Genomic DNA, 18,450 nt, shown 5'->3' on the forward strand with positions numbered 1-18,450 from the left:
CGGATGCCCGCTGCGCTGACACGGTCGAGAAGGATGGAGTGATCGACCGTGTCAAACGCAGCGGACAAGTCGAGGAGGACCAAAGCTTGGGGGAGATTGAGTTCGTCCAGGACCGCAATGACCACTGTCTCTGTGGAATGGCCAGGGCGAAATCCCGCCTGATGGGAGGCTAGGAGGTGGTTCTCCTCGATATAGGTGGACAGGCAAGATGTAACATGACTTTCAAGGATCTTGCCCAGATAAGGGAGAAGAGAAATGGGCCTAAAATTGGAAGGGAGAGAAGGGTCCAGGCCAGTTTTTTTGAGAATGGGAAGAACTATCGCAGATTTGAAAGATGAGGGAACAGAACCCAGAGCCAAAGAAGCGTTGAGAAGGGCGAGAGGAGGGGCAGGGCAGCTGGTGAATAGAGTTTTGAGGATTCGTGCAGGAGCACAGTCCGCCGGAGAGCCAGACTTGACTTTAGTAAGTAGATTAAGGAATTGGTCCATAGAGACGAGTGGGAAATGATCAAGAGAGGAGGAGGGCAGAGGAGGGGAGCAGGAAAGACCATGTTGAAGCACCGTGGGGATATTGGCCTTTATGTTGGTGATCTTATCAATGAAATAATCATTGAGTGAAGAGCAGAGGGTCTGAGATGGAACGAGGTTAGGGCTAGTGCGCTCAGAAGTAGCTAGGTTATGAACCAGGGAGAAGATTTCTCGAGTTTTATTGGCAGAGAGAGCAACTCTCTCGGTGAAATATGTGTGTGGGGGGCTCTGTGTGTGTGGGGGGCTCTGTGAGTGGGGGGGCTCTTTGTGTGTGTGTGGCTGTGTGTGTGTGTGTGGGGGCTCTGTGTGTGTGTGGGGCTCTGTGTGTGGGGGGCTCTGCGTGTGTGTGTGGGGGGGTGGTCCTGGGGACCGGGGGGGGGCAGTGATGTGCATGGGGGGGTGAGTGAGGCTAGCATGAGCTGGGGGGGGGTCTAGGGGGGCCCAGTTATGTGCATTGGGCGGTGAGTAAAGCCGGCATGAGTTGGGGCCCCGGAGGGGCCAGTGATGTTTATGGGGAGGTGAGTGAGGCTGGCATGAGCTGGGGGGCCAGTGATGCAGTGATGTGCATGGGGCAGTGAGTGAGGCTGGCATGAGCTGGGGTCCCGGGGGGCCCAGTGGTGTGGATGGGGCGGTGAGTGAGGCTGGCATGAGCTGGGCTGGGGGGGTCCAAGGGGGCCCAGTAATGTGCATGGGGCGGTGAGTGAGGGTGGCATGAGTTGGGGGCCTGGGGGCCCAGTGGTGTGCATGGGGCAGTGAGTGAGGCTGGCATGAGCTGGGGGGGGGGGCAGGGGGGCCAGTGATGTGCATGGGGCAGTGAGGCTGGCATGAGCTGGGGGGGGGCGGGGGCAGTGATGTGCATGGGGCGGTGAGTGAAACTGGCATAAGCTGGGAGCCGGGGGGGGGCCAGTGATGTGCATGGGGCGGTGAGTGAGGCCGGCATGAGTTGGGGGCCCGGGGGGCCCAGTGGTGTGCATGGGGCAGTGAGTGAGGCTGGCATGAGTTGGGGGCCCGGGGGGGCCCATTGATGTGCATGGGGCAGTGAGTGAGGCTGGCATGAGCTGGTGGGGCCGGGGGGGCAGTGATGTGCATGGGGCGGTAAGTGAGGCCGGCATGAGCGGGGAGCCCAGTGATGTTCATGGGGTGGTGAGTGAGGCCGGCATGAGCTGGGGGCCCCGGGGGGCCAGTGATGTGCATGGGGCGATGAGTGAGGCCGGCATGAGCTGGGGGCCCGGGGGGGCCATTGGTGTGCATGGGGCAGTGAGTGAGGCTGGCATGAGGTGGGGGGCCCGGGGGTGGTTAGTGATGTGCATGGGGCGGTGAGTGAGCCTGGCATGAGCTGGGGGCCCGGGGGGGCCAGTGATGTGCATGGGGCGGTGAGTGAGGCCAGCATGAGCTGGGGGCCGGGGGGCCAGTGATGTGCATGGGGCAGTGAGTTAGGCTGGCAGGAGCTGGGGGGGCCGGGGGGCCAGTGATGTGCATGGGGCAGTAAGTGAGGCCGGCATGAGCTGCGGGCCCGGGGGGCCCAGTGATGTTCAAGGGGTGGTGAGTGAGGCCGGCATGAGCTGGGGGCCCGGGGGGGGGGGCAATGTGATGTGCATGGGGCGGTGAGTGAGGCCGGCATGAGCTGGGGGCCCGGGGGGGCCAGTGATGTGCATGGGGCGGTGAGTAAAGCTGTCATGAGGTGGGGGCCCGGGGGGGGGGGGGCAGTGATGTGCACAGGGTGGTGAGTGAGGCTGGCATGAGTTGGGGGCCCAGGGGGGGCAGTGATGTGCATGGGGCGGTGAGTGAGGCTTGCATGAGGTGGGGGTCCGGGGGGGGGCCAGTGATGTGCATGGGTTGGTGAGTGAGGCTGGCATGAGTTGGGGGCCCGGTGGGGGCAGTGATGTGCATGGGGCGGTGAGTGAGGCTGGCATGAGCTTGGGGGGCCCGGGGAGGGGGGGCAGTGATGTGCATGGGGCGGTGAGTGAGGCTGGCATGAGCTTGGGGGCCCGGACCCCCCACCTCATGCCGGCCTCACTCACCGCCCCATGCATAACACTGGCCCCCCGCCCCCCAGCTCATGCCAGCCTCACTCACCGCCCCATGACCATCACTGCCCCCCAGGCTGGCATGAGCTGGGAGGGCCCAGTGATGTGCATGGGGTGGTGAGTGAGGCTGGTATGAGCTGGGGGGGCAGTGATGTCGTTGGGGCGGTGAGTGAGGCTGGCATGAGTTGGGGGCCCAGTGATGTTCATGGGGCGGTGAGTGAGGCTGGCATGAGCTGGGGGCCTGGGGGAGGGGGGGGCAGTGATGTGCATAGGGCGGCGAGTGAGGCCGGCATGAGCTGGGAGTGCCCGGGGGGGGCCAGTGATGTGCATGTGGCGGTGAGTGAGGCTGGCATTAGCTGGGAGGCCCAGTGATGGTCATGGGGCGGTGAGTGAGGCTTTCATGAGCTGGGGGGGCTGGGAGGCAGTGATGTGCATGGGGCGGTAGTGAGGCTGGCATGAGCTGGGGGCCCAGTGATGTGCATGGGGCGGTGTGTGAATCTGGCATGAGCTGGAGGGGCCCGGGGGGCCAGTTATGTGCATGGGGCAGTGAGTGAGGCTGGCATGAGCTGGGGTGGGCGGTGGGGCAGTGATGTGCATGGGGCGGTGAGTGAGGCTGGCATGAGCTTGGGGTGGGCCAGTGATGTGCATTGGGCAGTGAGTGAGGAGGCATGAGCTGGAGGGGCCCGGGGGGCCAGTTATGTGCATGGGGCGGTGAGTGAGGCTGGCATGAGGTAGGGGCCCGGGGGGGGGCAGTGATGTGCCTGGGGCGGTGAGTGCGGCTGGCATGAGCTGGGGGGCCCAGTGATGTGCATGGGGCGGTGAGTGAGGCTGGCATGAGCTGGTGGGGCCGGGGGGGCAGTGATGTGTATGGGGCGGTGAGTGAGGCTGGCATGAGCTGGTGGGGCCGGGGGGGCAGTGATGTGTATGGGGCGGTGAGTGAGGCTGGCATGAGCTGGGGGGCCCAGTGATGTTCATGGGGCGGTGAGTCAGGCTGGCATGAGTTGGGGGCCCGGGGGGGCCAATGATGTGCATGGGGTGGTGAGTGAGGCTGGCATGAGTTGGGGGCCTGGGGGGGGGCAGTGATGTGCATGGGGCGGTAAGTGAGGCCGGCATGAGCTGGGGGCCCGGGGAGGCCAGTGATGTTCATGGGGTGGTGAGTGAGGCTGGCATGAGCTGGGGGCCCGGGGGGGCAAGTGATGTGCATGGGGCGGTGAGTGAGGCCGGCATGAGCTGGGGGCCCGGGGGGGCCAGTGATGTTCATGGGGTGGTGAGTGAGGCTGGCATGAGCTGGGGCCCGGGGGGGCAAGTGATGTGCATGGGGCGATGAGTGAGGCCGGCATGAGCTGGGGGGCCAGTGATGTGCATGGGGCGGTGAGTGAGGCCGGCATGAGCTGGGGGCCCGGGGGGGCAAGTGATGTGCATGGGGCGATGAGTGAGGCCGGCATGAGCTGGGGGGCCAGTGATGTGCATGGGGCGGTGAGTGAGGCCGGCATTTGCTGGGGGCCCGGGGGGGCAAGTGATGTGCATGGGGCGATGAGTGAGGCCGGCATGAGCTGGGGGGGGGGGGCCGGGAGGGGCCCAGTGATGTGCATGGGGTGGAGGGGTCCGGGGGGGGCCCAGTGATGTGCATGGGGTGGAGGGGTCCGGGGGGGGCAGTGATGTTCATGGGGTGGAGGGGTCCGGGAGGGGCCCAGTGATGTGCATGGGGTGAAGGGGTCCGGGGGGGGCCAGTGATGTGTATGGGGTGGAGGGGTCTGGGGGGGCCCAGTGATGTGCATGGGGTGGAGGGGTCCGGGGGGGGCCCAGTGGTGTGCATGGGTGGAGGGGTCCGGGGGGGGCCAGTGATGTGCATGGGGTGGAGGGGTCCGGGGGGGGCCAGTGATGTGCATGGGGTGGAGGGGTCCGGGGGGGGGCAGTGATGTGCATGGGGAGGAGGGGTCCGGGGGGGCCCAGTGATGTGCATGGGGTGGAGGGGTCCGGGGGGGCCCAGTGATGTGCATGGGGTGGAGGGGTCCGGGGGGGGGGCCAGTGGTGTGCATGGGGTGGAGGGGTCCGGGGGGGGGGGCAGTGATGTGCATGGGGTGGAGGGGTCCGGGGGGGCCCAGTGATGTGCATGGGGTGGAGGGGTCCGGGGGGGGGCAGTGATGTGCATGGGGTGGAGGGGTCCGGGGGGGGGGGGCAGTGATGTGCATGGGGTGGAGGGGTCCGGGAGGTGCCCAGTGATCTGCATGGGGTGGAGGGGTCCGGGGGGGGCCAGTGATGTGCATGGGGTGGAGGGGTCCGGGGGGCCCAGTGATGTGCATGGGGTGGAGGGGTCCGGGGGGGGCCCAGTGGTGTGCATGGGGTGGAGGGGTCCGGGGGGGGCCAGTGATGTGCATGGGGTGGAGGGGTCCGGGGGGGGCCCAGTGGTGTGCATGGGATGGAGGGGTCCGGGGGGGCCCAGTGATGTGCATGGGGTGGAGGGGTCCGGGGGGCCAGTGATGTGCATGGGGTGGAGGGGTCCGGGAGGGGCCAGTGATGTGCATGGGGTGGAGGGGTCCGGGGGGGGGAGTGATGTGCATGGGGTGGAGGGGTCCGGGGGGGGGCAGTGATGTGCATGGGGTGGAGGGGTCCGGGGGGGCCCAGTGATGTGCATGGGGTGGAGGGGTCCGGGGGGGGGGCAGTGGTGTGCATGGGGTGGAGGGGTCCGGGGGGGCCAGTGATGTGCATGGGGTGGAGGGGTCCGGGGGGGGGCCAGTGGTGTGCATGGGATGGAGGGGTCCGGGGGGGCCCAGTGATGTGCATGGGGTGGAGGGGTCCGGGAGGGGCCAGTGATGTGCATGGGGTGGAGGGGTCCGGGGGGGGCCCAGTGGTGTGCATGGGGTGGAGGGGTCCGGGGGGGGCAGTGATGTGCATGGGGTGGAGGGGTCCGGGAGGGGCCAGTGATGTGCATGGAGTGGAGGGGTCCGGGGGGGGCCCAGTGGTGTGCATGGGATGGAGGGGTCCGGGGGGGCCAGTGATGTGCATGGGGTGGAGGGGTCCGGGGGGGGGCAGTGATGTGCATGGGGTGGAGGGGTCCGGGGGGGGCAGTGATGTGCATGGGGTGGAGGGGTCCGGGGGGGCCCAGTGATGTGCATGGGGTGGAGGGGTCCGGGGGGGGGGGCAGTGGTGTGCATGGGGTGGAGGGGTCCGGGGGGGGCCAGTGATGTGCATGGGGTGGAGGGGTCCGGGGGGGGGCAGTGATGTGCATGGGGTGGAGGGGTCCGGGGGGGGGCAGTGGTGTGCATGGGATGGAGGGGTCCGGGGGGGCCCAGTGATGTGCATGGGGTGGAGGGGTCCGGGGGGGGGCAGTGATGTGCATGGGGTGGAGGGGTCTGGGGGGGCCAGTGATGTGCATGGGGTGTAGGGGTCCGGGGGGGGCAGTGATGTGCATAGGGTGGAGGGGTCCGGGGGGGGCAGTGATGTGCATGGGGTGGAGGGGTCCGGGGGGGCCAGTGATGTGCATGGGGCGGTGAGTGAGGCCGGCATGAGCTGGGGGGGGGGGGGGGCTCCGCTGTCCCTCTAGGCGCTGCTCTCTCTCTCTGCGGCCTCTAGGCGCTTCCTGCAAGGGGTGGGGGTGCTCTCAGGCTCGTCAGTGCGGCTCCCCTCCCCCCCAACCCCCGCTCCTAGCTGCTCCCGCCGCGGCTTCGAGGCGCTTCCAGCATCCCGATGGGCGGGGGTGTCACCCTCCTCTGCCCCCCCCCCCGCCCCGGCCTCGGCCTCGGCGGGCCTCATCCACAGCTTCTAAGCGCTGAACTCTGACTGTCTGCGGCTTCGAGGCGGGTCTTGCAGCCCCGGGGTGTCTCACTCGTCCCTGCCCACTCGCTCCCCCCGCCGCGGCTTCGAGGCGCCCGAGGGGTGGTGGAAGCTCAACCCCCCTCCCCCTGCTTCTAGCTCCTCCCGCCGCGGCTTCGAGGCGCTTCCGGCTCCGGGGGCAGCGTCAGCACAGGCGGCGCCTTTGTGTCCGCGGCGCCGGGAGGGAGGGAGGCCCCCGCTCCCCCCGCCAGAGCCCCCCAGGACGAGCGCAGGTGAGACTGGGAGAGCATAGCGCCTCGAGGCGCCGCCGCATGTGGGGGAGGGCACCCTGCGATACTGGAGCCCCCCGAGGAGCAGTGCAGGTGATAATGAGGGACTACAGCGCCTCGAGGCGCCCTGTATGGGAGGGGAAGGGACCCCCCTGCATTGACACAGTGACACCCCTGGGGTGACCCCCCCCCCCCTTCTCTTAGCCCCTGCTGCATCCTTAGCGCTGCGGCCTTCAAGGCGCAGAGGGCGGCGAGCTGGGCTACAGTGTAAGGGGTGCGTGGGGACCCCAAGACCTGACAGACGTGTGGGAGGAGAAAGGGTCTCCAGAGCAGGGCGATACACCCCAAGATCTGGGAAAGAAGACCCCCAGGACCTCTGATGGGGCCAGGGGCGCGTGGGGACCCCAGGATCTGAGATCTCTGGAGGCTGCAGAGGGCTGTAGAAGGAGGGGGGGGCAGCAAGACCGGTGAAGGGGCGGCACCTGGGGCCAAGAGACCCCCGAGCCTCAGACACCCAGAGGCATGCAAGCGAGACCCAACTGAGCCATGGCAGAAGAGTGCCAGGACCAGCGGCCTGGGGAGAGTTGGTATGTGGTGTCTGGGGTCTGTGGAAGGGTGCTAGGAGAATCCAGAACCCGGCAGAGGGTTGTAGACAGCAGCAAGGTCTGAGGAGGGATGGTGGGTGGTGTCTGGGGTCTGTGGAAGGGTGCTAGGAAAATCCAGAACCTTGCAGAGGGTTGTAGACAGCAGCAAGGTCTGAGAAAGGATGGTAGGTGGTCTCTGCGGTCTGTGGAAGGGTGGTAGGCGAATCCAGGACCCGACGGAGGGTTGTAGACAGCAGCAAGGTCTGAGGAGGGATGGTGGGTGGTGTCTGTGGAAGGGTGCGAGGAGAATCCAGAACCCGACAGAGGGTTGTAGACAGCAGCAAGGTCTGAGGAGGGATGGTGGGTGGTGTCTGGGGTCTGTGGAAGGGTGCTAGGAAAATCCAGAACCTTGCAGAGGGTTGTAGACAGCAGCAAGGTCTGAGAAAGGATGGTAGGTGGTCTCTGCGGTCTGTGGAAGGGTGGTAGGCGAATCCAGGACCCGACGGAGGGTTGTAGACAGCAGCAAGGTCTGAGGAGGGATGGTGGGTGGTGTCTGTGGAAGGGTGCTAGGAGAATCCAGAACCTTGCAGAGGGTTGTAGACAGCAGCAAGGTCTGAGGAGGGATGGTGGGTGGTGTCTGGGGTCTGTGGAAGGGTGCTAGGAGAATCCAGAACCTTGCAGAGGGTTGTAGACAGCAGCAAGGTCTGAGGAGGGATGGTGGGTGGTGTCTGGGGTCTGTGGAAGGGTGCTAGGAGAATCCAGAACCTTGCAGAGGGTTGTAGACAGCAGCAAGGTCTGAGGAGGGATGGTGGGTGGTGTCTGTGGTCTGTGGAAGGGTGCTAGGAGAATCCAGAACCTTGCAGAGGGTTGTAGACAGCAGCAAGGTCTGAGGAGGGATGGTGGGTGGTGGGTGGTGTCTGGGGTCTGTGGAAGGGTGCTAGGAGAATCCAGAACCTTGCAGAGGGTTGTAGACAGCAGCAAGGTCTGAGGAGGGATGGTGGGTGGTGGGTGGTGTCTGGGGTCTGTGGAAGGGTGCTAAGAGAATCCAGAACCTGACAGAAGGTTGTAGACAGCAGCAAGGTCTGAGGAGGGATGGTGGGTGGTGTCTGGGGTCTGTGGAAGGGTGCTAGGAGAATCCAGAACCCGACAGAGGGTTGTAGACAGCAGCAAGGTCTGAGAAAGAATGGTGGGTGGTGTCTGTGGTCTGCGGAAGGGTGCTAAGAGAATCCAGAACCCGACAGAGGGTTGTAGACAGCAGCAAAGTCTGAGGAGGGATGGTGGGTGGTGTCTGTGGAAGGGTGCTAGGAGAATCCAGAACCTGACAGAGGGTTGTAGACAGCAGCAAGGTATGACAAAGGATGGTGGGTGGAGTCTGGGGTCTGTGGAAGGGTGCTAGGAGAATCCAGAACCTGACAGAGGGTGGTAGACAGCAGCAAAGTCTGAGGAGGGATGGTGGGTGGTGTAGGTGGAAGGGTGCTAGGAGAATCCAGAGCCAGAAAGAGGGTTGTAGACAGCAGCAAGGTATGACAAAGGATGGTGGGTGGAGTCTGGGGTCTGTGGAAGGGTGCTAGGAGAATCCAGAGCCAGAAAGAGGGTTGTAGACAGCAGCAAGGTCTCACAAAGGATGGTGGGTGGTGTCTACTGTCTGCGGAAGGGTGCTAGGAGAATCCAGACCCTGACAGAGGGTTCTAGACAGCAGCAAGGTCTGAGAAAGGATGGTAGGTGGTCTCTGCGGTCTGTGGAAGGGTGGTAGGCGAATCCAGAACCAGACGGAGGGTTGTAGACAGCAGCAAGGTATGACAAAGGATGGTGGGTGGAGTCTGGGGTCTGTGGAAGGGTGCTAGGAGAATCCAGAGCCAGAAAGAGGGTTGCAGACAGCAGCAAGGTCTGAGAAAGGATGGTAGGTGGTCTCTGCGGTCTGTGGAAGGGTGGTAGGCGAATCCAGAACCTGACAGAGGGTTGTAGACAGCAGCAAGGTCTGAGAAAGAATGGTGGGTGGTCTCTGCCGTCTGCGGAAGGGTGCTAGGAGAATCCAGAACCTGACAGAGGGTTCTAGACCGCAGCAAGGTCTGAGAAAGAATGGTGGGTGGTGTCTGTGGAAGGGTGCTAGGAGAATCCAGAACCTGACAGAGGGTTCTAGACCGCAGCAAGGTCTGAGAAAGAATGGTGGGTGGTCTCTGCCGTCTGCGGAAGGGTGCTAGGAGAATCCAGAACCTGACAGAGGGTTCTAGACCGCAGCAAGGTATGACAAAGGATGGTGGGTGGTGGCTGGGGTCTGTGGAAGGGTGCTAGGAGAATCCAGAACCTGACAGAGGGTTCTAGACCGCAGCAAGGTATGACAAAGGATGGTGGGTGGTGGCTGGGGTCTGTGGAAGGGTGCTAGGAGAATCCAGAACCTTGCAGAGGGTTGTAGACAGCAGCAAGGTCTGAGGAGGGATGGTGGGTGGTGTCTGGGGTCTGTGGAAGGGTGCTAGGAGAATCCAGAACCTTGCAGAGGGTTGTAGACAGCAGCAAGGTCTGAGGAGGGATGGTGGGTGGTGTCTGTGGTCTGTGGAAGGGTGCTAGGAGAATCCAGAACCTTGCAGAGGGTTGTAGACAGCAGCAAGGTCTGAGGAGGGATGGTGGGTGGTGGGTGGTGTCTGGGGTCTGTGGAAGGGTGCTAGGAGAATCCAGAACCTTGCAGAGGGTTGTAGACAGCAGCAAGGTCTGAGGAGGGATGGTGGGTGGTTGGTGGTGTCTGGGGTCTGTGGAAGGGTGCTAGGAGAATCCAGAACCTTGCAGAGGGTTGTAGACAGCAGCAAGGTCTGAGGAGGGATGGTGGGTGGTGTCTGGGGTCTGTGGAAGGGTGCTAAGAGAATCCAGAACCTGACAGAAGGTTGTAGACAGCAGCAAGGTCTGAGGAGGGATGGTGGGTGGTGTCTGGGGTCTGTGGAAGGGTGCTAGGAGAATCCAGAACCCGACAGAGGGTTGTAGACAGCAGCAAGGTCTGAGAAAGAATGGTGGGTGGTGTCTGTGGTCTGCGGAAGGGTGCTAAGAGAATCCAGAACCCGACAGAGGGTTGTAGACAGCAGCAAAGTCTGAGGAGGGATGGTGGGTGGTGTCTGTGGAAGGGTGCTAGGAGAATCCAGAACCTGACAGAGGGTTGTAGACAGCAGCAAGGTATGACAAAGGATGGTGGGTGGAGTCTGGGGTCTGTGGAAGGGTGCTAGGAGAATCCAGAGCCAGAAAGAGGGTTGTAGACAGCAGCAAGGTCTGAGGAGGGATGGTGGGTGGTGTCTGTGGAAGGGTGCTAGGAGAATCCAGAGCCAGAAAGAGGGTTGTAGACAGCAGCAAGGTCTCACAAAGGATGGTGGGTGGTGTCTGTGGTCTGCGGAAGGGTGCTAGGAGAATCCAGAACCTGACAGAGGGTGGTAGACAGCAGCAAAGTCTGAGGAGGGATGGTGGGTGGTGTCTGTGGAAGGGTGCTATGAGAATCCAGAACCTGACAGAGGGTTGTAGACAGCAGCAAGGTCTGAGAAAGAATGGTGGGTGGAGTCTGGGGTCTGTGGAAGGGTGCTAGGAAAATCCAGAACCTTGCAGAGGGTTGTAGACAGCAGCAAGGTCTGAGAAAGGATGGTAGGTGGTCTCTGCGGTCTGTGGAAGGGTGGTAGGCGAATCCAGGACCCGACGGAGGGTTGTAGACAGCAGCAAGGTCTGAGAAAGGATGGTAGGTGGTCTCTGCGGTCTGTGGAAGGGTGGTAGGCGAATCCAGAACCTGACAGAGGGTTGTAGACAGCAGCAAGGTCTGAGAAAGAATGGTGGGTGGAGTCTGGGGTCTGTGGAAGGGTGCTAGGAGAATCCAGAGCCAGAAAGAGGGTTGTAGACAGCAGCAAGGTCTCACAAAGGATGGTGGGTGGTGTCTACTGTCTGCGGAAGGGTGCTAGGAGAATCCAGACCCTGACAGAGGGTTCTAGACAGCAGCAAGGTCTGAGAAAGGATGGTAGGTGGTCTCTGCGGTCTGTGGAAGGGTGGTAGGCGAATCCAGAACCAGACGGAGGGTTGTAGACAGCAGCAAGGTATGACAAAGGATGGTGGGTGGAGTCTGGGATCTGTGGAAGGGTGCTAGGAGAATCCAGAGCCAGAAAGAGGGTTGCAGACAGCAGCAAGGTCTGAGAAAGGATGGTAGGTGGTCTCTGCGGTCTGTGGAAGGGTGGTAGGCGAATCCAGAACCTGACAGAGGGTTGTAGACAGCAGCAAGGTCTGAGAAAGAATGGTGGGTGGTCTCTGCCGTCTGCGGAAGGGTGCTAGGAGAATCCAGAACCTGACAGAGGGTTCTAGACCGCAGCAAGGTCTGAGAAAGAATGGTGGGTGGTGTCTGTGGTCTGTGGAAGGGTGCTAGGAGAATCCAGAACCTGACAGAGGGTTCTAGACCGCAGCAAGGTCTGAGAAAGAATGGTGGGTGGTCTCTGCCGTCTGCGGAAGGGTGCTAGGAGAATCCAGAACCTGACAGAGGGTTCTAGACCGCAGCAAGGTATGACAAAGGATGGTGGGTGGTGGCTGGGGTCTGTGGAAGGGTGCTAGGAGAATCCAGAAACTGACAGATGCTGTCACGATATGTCGCAGAGTTTCCAGAGGATTGTAGATAGCAGCAAGGTCTGAGAAAGGATGGTGTAATGCTGGTTCCTAGTGTCGCGTTCGACACCTTGTCCCACGTCGTTCTGTTGGAACGGTTCTAGAACTGCTGTATCAGGGGTTACCTGTGAGTTTGCTTGCTTCTTTTTTCCAAGGTCCTACTTTTGAGTTGGTGCAAAAACCTTTCTCATCCCAAGTACTTTCTCTGCTTCAGATTGTGTCTCAGAGCTCTGCACCAGCTCCCTGGCAGAGTTCGTTGAACAACACAATATTGCCATTGCGTCCTAAGCCGACGGCACACAGCTTATTGTCGCTCTCTCAGGATGAGCGAGGTGGTGCTCCTCAACCGATATCATGCCTAGAGTGGGTGAATAGGAGCTTCCTGGAGCTTAATGCCAATAAGACCGAGGTACTGGTCATTGCAAGCATCCCTCTGCCTGGTGCCCGGATGCTTTAGGTCCCATCCTGACCTCAAGACAAAAGTGAAGAACCTAGCGTTCTATTGGACACAAATCCAACGTTTGACAGCCAAATATCCTGCTTAGCCTGAAAATGTTTTGGGATTCTTAAGATTCTGACCAAGATTATTTGTCTTCTCCCTTTTGTAGCCAGGACTGGTCTTGTATAGACTGGACTGTTTTAATGCGCTTTATATCGGCACCACACAGGGGCGACTGTATTTACTACGGAGAGTCCAAAACGCGACTGCTGGCCTACTGTTGACCCTCTCGAGGCTGGCACCTCTGGCCCGCTCTTGCCTAGCTGCACTTGCTGCTGCTGAGCAAAAGCATCTCTGTGAAGGCCATGTGCCTCTGCCTCAAAACCTTAAATGGCCAAGGCCCTCCATATCTCTGTCCTCTGCTGCAACCTCATCAGCCTAGTCGTAGCCTTGGGTCTCCGGGCTCTGCGCTCCTTGGGGTTCCCATCATAAACAGAACACGCTTGGGTGGTTGCTCATTTGGTTGTCAAGCCTCCAAGAAGTGCAGCACTCTGCCTCTTATTTGAGACTTGAATCTTCCGAGACGACCTTTCGGAACAGACTCATAACATGGTAGTTAAGGCGGAAAAGTCAGCTCTTTCCATCTTGTGTTTTCAGGTTTTTGTTCCTCTCTCTTAAATAGCACTCTTCTCTTCCGGTTATGTGGAGGGCAATCTTCGCATGCGTACGCTCCAGTTGGGGTAACCAGGCGCTTTATAACATTTTATTATTATTATTGTATGAATAAAGAAGGATTCCTTGCTAGTCACTGGCCACATCCACCAATTGGAGTCGTGCGCGTTGTGGGTGGAGATTGGTTCCAAGGTCCAGGACATAAAATACTTGCACTCCGGGTTTGTGCTTCATCAAATAAAGATTTATTTACAGGTAACACGTTTCGACCAAGCATTCTTTTTCACAGCCTGTGAAAAAGACTGCTTGGTCGAAACGTGTTGCACATATTTAAATCTTTAATTGGTTAAGCGCAATCCTGAAGTGCGCACATTTTGTGCCCTGCACCTGGGAACGCATCTCTTCTGCAATATAAATATACATATATATATATAAAATATATTGTCACTGTACATATATGCGCAGTTAATTAAAGTAAACCTAGAGTATGTTGGTACTTCATCTCCTGGTAGCATGATATTCTGGACTCAATATTTAAGTAAAATACTATTTTGACTCTACATCTGGCAGAAAAAGTGGGTGAAAAAAGGAACATACCTTTTCATTCATGCAACAATATGTCTCCTGCTAAGTTCTACTCCTCCTGTTTTCCTCCTAAATCCTCACTGCATGGTTGAGTGACCTCCTTTGAAAATAACATAATGTACAGTGAATTGGCTTCACCACTGAAATTGTATCTTGACCATAAAAGCTCCTGATTAAAACAGAAAGCTTTGCCATTTGTGTATATTCTGTACTTTAATTTAGGCAACATTTGTGTTTTTCCACCTATTGTTTATTTGATCAACTTTAAGGAATGTTCAAATAAGTCTTTTTTTCTGATGTACCTGTTGCTCTTTGTTGTTTTGCTCTCAGCTAAGCACTCGAGCACCTCTTCCCACTTCCCTCTTCCCTCGTATACATATGACCTAAGGACTGCTCCAGTTCAGTGCGAGTGAAAGGCGCCCCTCTTTGAGGAACACTACATCGCAACGCAGAGCCCTCCACAAGCCAGCTTCCCCTCCTCTCACTCGTTGACCTGTAGTGCAGCTCTCCGCTGCCAATGTCCAGGCTCATGCCACAGGACTACCCATACATACATGCGCACACACACACACATATATACATACATACATGCATACATACACTCACTCATACGTACTTAGATACATACACACAAACACACGTGCATATGTACATACATATATAGATACATACACACGTAATTACTTGGATATATGCATCCACACATACATACATGCACACACATATACACATAGATACATACACGTCTGTACACACATACATAGATACATACATACACACACATACATACACTCACTCATACGTACTTAGATACATACACACACACACACACATATATACATACATACATACACACACATACATACACTCACTCATACGTACTTAGATACATACACACATACGTACCTACACACATACATACATAGGTACACAAACACACGTGCATATGTACATACATATATAGATACATACACACATAATTACTTGGATATATGCATCCACACATACATACATGCACACACATATACACATAGATACATACACGTCTGTACACACATACATAGATACATACATACACACACATACGCACATATATATACATACACACTCCTATATACATAGATACATACACATACATATGTACACACATACATACATGGATACATATGTACACACATAGCACATAGATATATACATACACACGTGTACATACATGCACACACACACACACTCGCATACACAGGGATGCATACGTAAACACACATACACACATAGATATATATACATACACACATGTATACACACACACACACATACATGGATAGATACATACAGTTGGAAGCTGGCTCTGTATATATTATACCAAAATGAGGTATAGTGAAGTCAGTGGAACCCCAATGGTAGGCAGAGGTAAAATTTAAGGACTGAAGTTAATAGTATGTACCATTGCCTCCATAATAGTGTGGACTAGAGGTGATAAGCGTGACATTTGTCTTGTCGTAATATGACAGAGAAGATACCGAAGAACATTCATCGAAGAGGTCAAATAAAATATAAAACTGAAAATACAAAAGTGTAAACATTTTTGGTAGTAATTTTGTTGTAAGGAGAATTATAATTCACCGGATAACCTCTTTTTTATAAATGTGTATTAACCTAAATAGTGAATATTTTCTTTTCTTTTGTCATTTGTGCTTCTAGGCCTCTAGCAGGTGTGCAGGCAGACAACAGATGGGTCTACTCTTGCAATCTACAAAGAACCCGCCCACAGCGCACGACTAAGACATTACTCTTCCCTTGAACCGAAGGACCTGCTTCCAGGCACCTCATTGGAAGCTGCCATGTCTGCAAAGAGGAAAGGCAAGCGGCCAACCTCTCGGCTGGTGCTTGAAAGAAGCCGAGTGCCTCTAGCTCGACAAAGGGAAGAAGCTCCTGGTGTGAAGAAACTAGAGGCTTCGAATGGGAGAATGGAGGAGACTCTGGTTGAGAGACAGGAAGAGCTCTCGTTTTTCAAGACAGCAGAGTCTCTGTTGAGGGAATTGGACGCGGATGCTGGAATGAAAATGGAGCAGGACCCTCTTAATGATTCCGTTGTGAAAACGGAGGAGGCTGCTATTGGGGACAGGCAAGAACATCCTCATGTTAATCCTCAGGCATCTCCGGTTATGGACCAGCCAGGTGACTCTACTGTGAAAACTGAGATGGCTTCTCTTGGAGCGATGGAAAACCCTCTGGATGAGACTGGAAAAACAGCTACGCTGGAAAACAGCCTAGAAGAACCCACACCAGAAGGCCCAGTAAGACTGCAAACAACTATCCAAGGAGTTACTCTTAGCAAGATGGGAGCAGACGATGATCCTGAGGCCTTCCTTTCCGCATTTGAGTCTGCTGCGACGCATGCGCTTTGGCCGAAGGAGCAGTGGGCCATGCGCGTGGCTCCCTTCCTTTCAGAGGAGGCCTACGCTATTTACCAGTCACTGCCTTTTTATACTGCAGAAGATTATGATCAGCTAAAGGAAGCCCTTCTTGATCACACAAGCATGATTGAGGAAACCTATCGGAAGAAGTTCCGCAGTGTTGGCTTCACAGCGGGATCAAAGCCGAGTATGGTGGCTCATACGCTGCAGGACCTGGGCCGGAGATGGCTGAAACCAGAGATCCGCAGCCCCGATGACATCTTGGAGCGCATCATCATCGAGCAGTTCATAAAGATCCTGCCAGCGCATGCTGGCGAGTGGTTGACCCAGCAGCACGTGAGGACTCTCGATGGAGCGGTGCAGTTGGTCGAGGGGTATTTGGCAGGTGAAGCTGTTGGACGTGCCTCCAAGGCAGGCGGCTCGAACGCCTGGATGCCTTCCTGGACTCAAGAGCCTCACACAGAAGGTATGAAGCATGTTGTCCTGTAGCCTTTACACATCATCTCCTTGATTATCTAAAAAAAAATTGTAAAAATACACATGATCTCACCACACTTTTAATACATCTGCCAATGAAAATATCCATGAAAAGCTTTTCGGTATTTTCAATATCCAAGAGTCAAAATACTTAATTGTTCTCCTTACATTTCCTTACATTTCCGAGTTAGCTGTTGGAGAATCTGGAGTGCACGGAGGGACAATAGGGCATGAAACCTCCTTCACTTCCTGGTCAGTGTCTGGTATTAGTTGAAAACCAGTCTTCTTTGAGTGTTTAGCAAGTTTGAGGGCTCTCCTTAGGTGGTGAGGAAGGAATCCTGAAGAAGTGATTTTATTCTAATGTTGTGGTTAGGTTATCTTGCCATATAGTTATTATTATTATTATTTAGCTTGTAAAGCGCCTGGTTACTGCAACGGAGTGTCCCCGCGCTAGAACATCATCAAAACCCCAGCGAATACCCTGAGCTAACGCCCTTCCTGCACACATGACTATCAAACAGTAGAAGTCAAAAACATTCTTCCGTCCACCATAAGGGTGCCTGAAGAGCCAGGTTTTTAAATTTTTATGGAACAGAGACTCCGACACACAGATCCTTAGATCCACAGGCAGGTCGTTTCATGGCTTAGCTGCCGGAAGCCAAAGGATCTCCCTCCAGCTCGAACCTTCCAGACCCTGAGCACAATCACCCTAGCAGAGCCAGCGATCTCAAATCCCATGCGGGCCGATATCCCGTGAGAAAGGGAGAGCAAGAATCGTGGCCCCTTCTGACTAAGGATCCTATGACCAAAGCTTAGGGCCTTAAAGGTAACTCTGGCCTGTTTTGGGAGCCAATTAGGTTTCTTCAGAGCTTCCCCTACGCAGGGCCGTCTAGGGATATTCAGAATCAGCCGAGCTGCAGCATTTTGGACCTTCTGCAGGAGGTTCAAATTTCTGGCGGTCACCCCTAGGTACTATATGTTACAGTAATCAAGGCGAGATGTAATGAGATCCTCTACTATAGTTCTTTTGGCGTCAACGGGGAGTAGGTCCATTATTTCATGTAGCATTTTAAGGATGCCAAAGCAGGCTCAGGCCACAGCGGTTATCTGCTCAGAGAAAGACAGAACTTAACCTTTGCTTTCGGTGACAGAGTAGTTCCCAGTTCCTCTGTTCACCATTGCTGTGACCAAAGAGAGGGCTGTTTTCCAACTACCATCACCTCTGTCTTCCCCGCATTCAGCTGGAGGCAGCTGTATTTCATCCAGTCCACAAGCTCACCCAAGCAGACCTTGAAATCAGATTTCACTCCAGACTCCTTTTGCTCCTGAGTAACAATCAGCTGAGTGTCATCAGCATATGACACCAGCTTTATCCCATGCCTCAATACAATATCTGCCAGAGGGCGCAAATCAATATGAAACAGGGTGGGGCTGAGAGCCGAACCCTGCGACACCCCGTTCAATAGAGGACAGACTCTAGAGTTAAATGGATGTTGTAGAACCTGGAAGGATCTGTTCTGCAAGAAGTCCACCCCGGCCTCCCGTAGTCTCTCCAGCAGAAGGCCATGGGAGACTGTCGAACGCAGTTGCCTTGCAGGAAGGGTAGCTTCCGTTGATGCTCGTCCTCAGGCCCCTCTGTTGGTAAAACTCTGGAGCTAATGTCCATCTCTGAAGAAAACAGGACGAAACCTTGATCCTGGTTGAGCCACCTCCTAAAGAATATTTGTTAGTATTCAGTACATTTCTTTTGGATTAAGGGCAAGCTAGATTATTAAGGGTCCCAATTCCATTTTTATCTTTTCCTGATTTTACACCTACATACAGACAGAAAACAACCGTTTTCCTCTATATTTATATTTAAAACGTGAAAATTCTACATTTGAGTGCATTGTTTTGTGAGCATCAACAGTTTAGGAAGTACATAAACATATACTTTCCTAATAACCCCTTGATACATATGCTGTTCGTGTGCGATGCAAAGAAGGGTCACCATCAAACATAAACTGTAACTAAATATCTTAATATGAAGGTGAAAAAATTGAAAATTCATGCTGTAAGGGGAATGCTC

At 56.3% G+C, this 18,450-nt stretch overlaps 1 protein-coding gene across 3 annotated transcripts in view; it reads left to right on the forward strand.

Annotated features, from left to right (window-relative positions):
- Nucleotides 1-18,450, forward strand: part of LOC147668837 (uncharacterized) — a 207,525-nt gene that overhangs the window by 111,053 nt on the left and 78,022 nt on the right. The window contains exons 1-2 of one of the 3 annotated variants that reach the window (XM_086948411.1): nucleotides 6,483-6,600; nucleotides 15,190-16,371. In XM_086948411.1, the coding sequence (XP_086804537.1) occupies nucleotides 15,330-16,371 (1,042 nt within the window). In that variant the 5' untranslated portion in view covers nucleotides 6,483-6,600; nucleotides 15,190-15,329. Of the gene's footprint in view, nucleotides 1-6,482; nucleotides 6,691-15,189; nucleotides 16,372-18,450 lie in introns of those variants that run through there. The other 2 variants (XM_086948413.1, XM_086948412.1) reach the window with 2 other exon arrangements.

This window comes from Lissotriton vulgaris, unplaced genomic scaffold (assembly GCF_964263255.1).
Source record: "Lissotriton vulgaris unplaced genomic scaffold, aLisVul1.2 SCAFFOLD_1079, whole genome shotgun sequence".
Classification (NCBI taxonomy): Eukaryota; Metazoa; Chordata; class Amphibia; order Caudata; family Salamandridae; genus Lissotriton; species Lissotriton vulgaris.